The sequence below is a fragment of the Sinocyclocheilus anshuiensis genome, unplaced genomic scaffold, assembly GCF_001515605.1.
Source record: "Sinocyclocheilus anshuiensis isolate Anshui unplaced genomic scaffold, SAMN03320099.WGS_v1.1 scaffold1093, whole genome shotgun sequence".
In the NCBI taxonomy this organism is placed as follows: Eukaryota; Metazoa; Chordata; class Actinopteri; order Cypriniformes; family Cyprinidae; genus Sinocyclocheilus; species Sinocyclocheilus anshuiensis.
Window position 1 is genome coordinate 26,264 of NW_015555782.1, and position 5,144 is coordinate 31,407.

Below are 5,144 nucleotides of genomic sequence, written 5' to 3' on the forward strand. Positions count from 1 at the left end.
CAGCGCCCGCGGATATAACCGCCATCCGCGCAGCACTAATATACAGTATATAAAATAGAAAGTATTAAATATATATTTCAATAATAATAAATGATGTGCCAAACTACTTACTTTATATTTTTAAGGTTGTTTAGATTTTTTATTATTAACTGGTAAAAAAAAAAAATAAGTAGAGAAGTTTGTTTCAAAGTATTATTATTATTATTGAGATACATATTTTTGAAAGACTTGAATGTTACACCACTTGACATTTTTTAACCAATAAATTAAAATTTTGTTGGAAATTTTCTAAAACCTTTATTATGACCCTGATCAAAATACAACGGTCACACCTCTGCTCCAAGACGATAGTGAATCTCATACAGCAGGATCAGGCCATTGGGTTTTTGTGGTTCAGGCCACTTCAGGAACACAGAGCCCTCCAGATGTTCCCAGGTCACAGGGCCAGGAATGTCATCAGCTCTTTCTACAAGAAAATGAAGAAACCAGAAGATTTGTCTGACATTTTTTAATACAGTGAAACTTCAGTTTCGATTCCGTGTCGATGTCCTGCTCTTACCTGCTGCTTTGGTGCGGGAAAAGATAAATGCGGCTGCGCTGCAGTGCCGAACCTCTTTGTTGCAGGCGTGCACGTCGATGAGGTAAACGGTGAAGGGCTGCAAGCCACCGATTTCAGCACTACGCTCCTTCACCTTCTTCTCTATAAAGGAAAATTCCTGTCGAGGCGGCTCATCATCTGAGAAGTTTCCCTCCGTCAGGTTCCAGTTTCCCGCCAAGAGAGTGTGGATGGAAGTAGCATTGGCCACACCAAAGAGATCCCGCCGTCGTCTGTCGGGAGGTCTGAAACGAAAGAGATGAGATATACCGGAGTAACACTGTACAACTTCAAGCTCAAGTTCTGGTTGTGCAGAAACTGACTTTATTTAAAACATTTATAGGAATGTTCATTTAAAAAACTATATTAAAATGGTTTAATTTTAATTGCAGTTTGTTTTCTGTGCTAATCGACAGCAGATACATGAAGGATGCTTTTATTTCCTCAGTTTTGGGGAGACCATTTTTAACCCCATTTGTGAACGTGTGGGGTAACAACCACATGGCTGTTCTCCCATGAGTGCAAGTTACTCTCGTCCATGCCAAAGCAATCACGGATCCTGTCCTCAGATGATCTGGCAACGGCTCCATCCCCCTGAATCCTTCTACACACACACACACCACAGCTGGTCTCCAATCTTCGGCCTGCTATCACTCACACACTGGAGCGGTTTGTCACTCAACTCCCTACAAGCTGCAAGTCCTTCCTCTGCCTGCTGGAAACACACATCCTACCACCACAGATGGGTTGAGTTTGCCTGAGAGCATGTGGCCAGAGAGACGCGATATGAAGCTATACATCCCTCTGTATATGACTGGATATGCTGGCTCGAACACAGTCTGGTCTAATCGCTGGAATACAAACTATTTAAACCTACATTTAGAGTGGAATACAAACCTATTTCATACTATAACACCGTTCAAACATTTGGGGTCAGTATGTTTTTTATTTAAAAGAAATTAATATTTTTTAATCAGAAAGGATGCATTACAAAAGCGTGTTACAAAAGATTTCCATTTCAAATAAATGCCACTCTTCTGAACTTCATTAATTCATTAAAGAATCCTGAAAAAAAAAATACAGTTTCCACAAAAATATTAAGCAGCACAACTGTTTTCAACACTGGTAATAATAAGAAAGCAGCAAATCAGCATATTAGAAAGATATTTCTGAAGGATCATATGACACTTAAGACTGGAGTAATGATGCTGAAAATTAAGCTTTGCATCACATTTTAAAATATATTCAAATAAAAAAAATTGCATTTGTACTGTATTTTTTTATTAAAGAAAAACAGCCTTGGTGAGCATAAGAGACATAGGAGAAATGTTTTTTCAAAAACAAACAAAAAAAAATCGTACTTTTCCCAAATGTTTCAGTTTCACCTTTCATATAATTTTTAACATTCATAAGAACAGCATCCATTTGAAAATCTTTTTTTTTTTTTGTAAAAACTATAATTATTTTTACTGTCAATAATGAGCAATTTAATGCATCATGTATAAAAGCATTAAAAGAAAGCCACTAACAAATCTCAGGTCTTCTATTCTCTAAATTTATTTACTTATTTATTTTTATAAAGCCTCAATTTATGATTGATTGATTGCAAATATAAACACTTTGAAAAAGCCACGTGATTTAAGGTATCAAATGAAATCCCTAAACTTACATTATGACCAAACACCTTTTTAGTAAACCGCACAAGTCGTATGCTAGCAGGCCATTCTGGACATTCCCACTCTCTAAACCAGTGACTTTCCCTCTTATTCTCTGTCCCTTCTGTTCCCACATCCCTGTGAAACAGCTTTTTCATTCTCTCTCGATCTTCTTTCTGCGGCTCCCTCCGTGCAGAGTGGCATTCATTGATCTGTGTGCTCTCCGGCTGGAGGGGAACTTCCCTTTATTTCATTGGTATTCCAGATGCCATTACTGTGCATTTCCTGGCAGCCGAGCGGTTTGAGGGGGGAACGGCAACTGAATGGATATGATTTCCTCTCCTTCTCGTTCTCTCCAAATCCTGAACTTCGAGGGAACTCGAGGCACTTCCCTCAATATCTCGGTTTTCAATAAAAACAGGTTGTGCTGGCCCGGGTACAGACATTACTTCTCAGCTGCCTGACGTAGTTCTGGCACCGCTGCTTTCATCGTCAGCCAAGCAATGACAAACACGTAGAGGAACAAAAAAAACAAAAACAAAAAAAACGGACCAGACAGAGCAGGATAATCTAGTCCCGAATAACGCAGGCCAGGGTGGAGGATCGATGCCATTTTGATGTCCTGAATCTTGAATTCACAGATGCATTGATTTCAATACAAGCCCGCTCAGCTATACAGCGATTTTGGCGTTCTCGGCGGGACACATGCGCCGCCCCGCCCGATGATGCATGATAATAGGATACAGATGTCGCTCCTCATTTTAGCACAGAACACTTAATGTGTTACACCTTTGAGATCAGAGAGAAAATGTGGCTTACGTAGTCATTTACATTTGCTTTGCTTGGTCTCCTGTGCTATTTAGATCCAGACACAAGAGCTCGTACCACACGATTACCAGCACTAGGGGCAGAGGGAAACAATTACTGAGGGAACGCTGAAAATGTTCCAAAACAACCTCTCAGACAAGAAACAAAAGAGCCATTACAAATGCTAACATCCAGAGACATCAAGAGTCCCTTGCAATCTTCATCTTTGAGATCATGAAAGGTTAACATGGATGTATTGACTATTAAAGGTTTTAATTTGAAGTTTAATGGATGTTTTGTACTGGCTGATGCATCAAAACTTGGATGGGAATGGGGTCACATGTTCTACTAGGCTTCAACTCCGACATTCATTTTAAAGTTGTTGCCAATTCAGTAAGAGGTAATGCTTATGTCATTCCAAACCTGCAGGCTGTGATTTTTCTGTGAAATTCAAAAGAAGACTCTTTACTGAGCCCTTTTCTGAACAATTTATAGTAACATAAAAGTGGTCTTTTATGTCCAGTAATAAATATATATATTTTTTATTATGATTAATTTTTTTATTTTGTTCAGCCAGGACAAATTAAAGAGATGAAAAGTAACAGTAACACATTCATAATCGATATTGGATATCGCAAATAATGATAACTAAATTGGAAAATTTGGCCGATAACGGATTAACTGGCCGATACTGTTTTTTAAAATCAATAATATGAACAAAAACTCATAAATAGTGTGTTGAAATTTATTACAAAATTAGCAATAATGGCTTGATTTTTTTTTTTTTTAATAAAACAAAATGATGAGAAATAAAAAAAAAAAAAGAATTAAGTATTTATTACCAAATAAAAATACATAGTTGATTATGATAAATTATTATATTTCTATCAAGTGTGATGTTTTAATACAGATTTTTCATAACATATTTTTTGTAATATTTCACAACATTATTGTTTCTACTGTATTTTAGATCAAATAAATATGGAAGCACCACAATTCCCTTTCAATACTTCACTCGTACTGCGTCTTGCTTAAGACGCATATGGGAAAAAACCCTTTTTTTGAATTGAAGCCTTTTCATTCACGCAGTGAAACTGCACGGCCATTGGTTCGTGCAGTGCTTAAAAAACTAACCAATGGCTTGGCAGCGGAGCTGCACGAGCCTATGGCGACGAAGCCCGCTAAAATGGGCGGGGCATCTGGCTATATAAGCGGGCGCTCGCCACAGGATTCTCAGATTTCTTCTCCTTCAGCGACGACTCTACGTCCTCAAGCTGATCCGAAGCCGCTCGCCATTGACACGTCTTCGCAGCTGGAATCGGGACCTCTCAGCACGGCTGACCTGCTTCTCCGCTGTTCCAGCGATGCAGCAGTTCCGGTCCGGTTCCCCTGCCACCATTCGGCGATTTCTAAAAGAGCTTCTAAAAGATCAAATTGGCGTTGTTGCAAATGCCACGCCGTTACTGCGTTTCGTGCGAGTCCCCCCTGCACGCCGATGACGGTCACACGGAGTGCGTTTCCTGCTTGGGGAAATCCCATGCGGAAGCTGCGCTCACGGGAGCTATTTGTTCCCATTGCGAGAGCTTCAGTCTCGCCTCTCTCCGCTCACGGCTCGCTTTCTTTTCAGAGAGCGACTCCACCCCCCGCGCCCACCAGTTTTCTTCCTCCCAGGGACCTGTGAGGAAAAAACAGCGGGGCAAAGGGGTCGAGCGATCGGCTACGAGCGAGCTCACGCTGGCCCAGATTCCGCGTGCCTCGCTCTCGCCGCAGAGAGTATTCCCCCGTCCTTTTCTCCCGGTCTGATCAGCGTCCCTCTACTGGTGCGAGCGACCTGATCTCATTCGGGGGAAGTGAGGACGAGCTGCTGGATGACAGCATGTCATTAGCAGCGTCGGATGCAGAGGAGCTGTTGGGCTTGGTGAATGACCCCACCCCCTCGCCATCGTCCGCGCCCAGCGCTACCAAAGACGGGATGGATGCCGAAATTCTCCATATCCTCTCCAAAGCGGTTGAAGAGCTGGGTTTAGAGTGGTCTCCGCCAGAGGAGCCCTCTCGCAGCCGTCTGGATGAATGGTTCCTGCCGGGGC

The 5,144-nt window shown here is 41.4% G+C and overlaps 1 protein-coding gene across 2 annotated transcripts in view; it reads right to left on the minus strand.

The window, feature by feature from the left end:
• The window catches only part of LOC107674748 (insulin-like growth factor 1 receptor), a 113,729-nt gene that overhangs the window by 14,841 nt on the left and 93,744 nt on the right, over nt 1–5,144 (minus strand). For both annotated transcript variants that reach the window (XM_016468841.1, XM_016468842.1), the window contains 2 exons: nt 560–840; nt 333–466 (listed from right to left, as the gene is read on the minus strand). In XM_016468841.1, the coding sequence (XP_016324327.1) occupies nt 333–466; nt 560–840 (415 nt within the window). The remainder of the gene's footprint in view (nt 1–332; nt 467–559; nt 841–5,144) is intronic.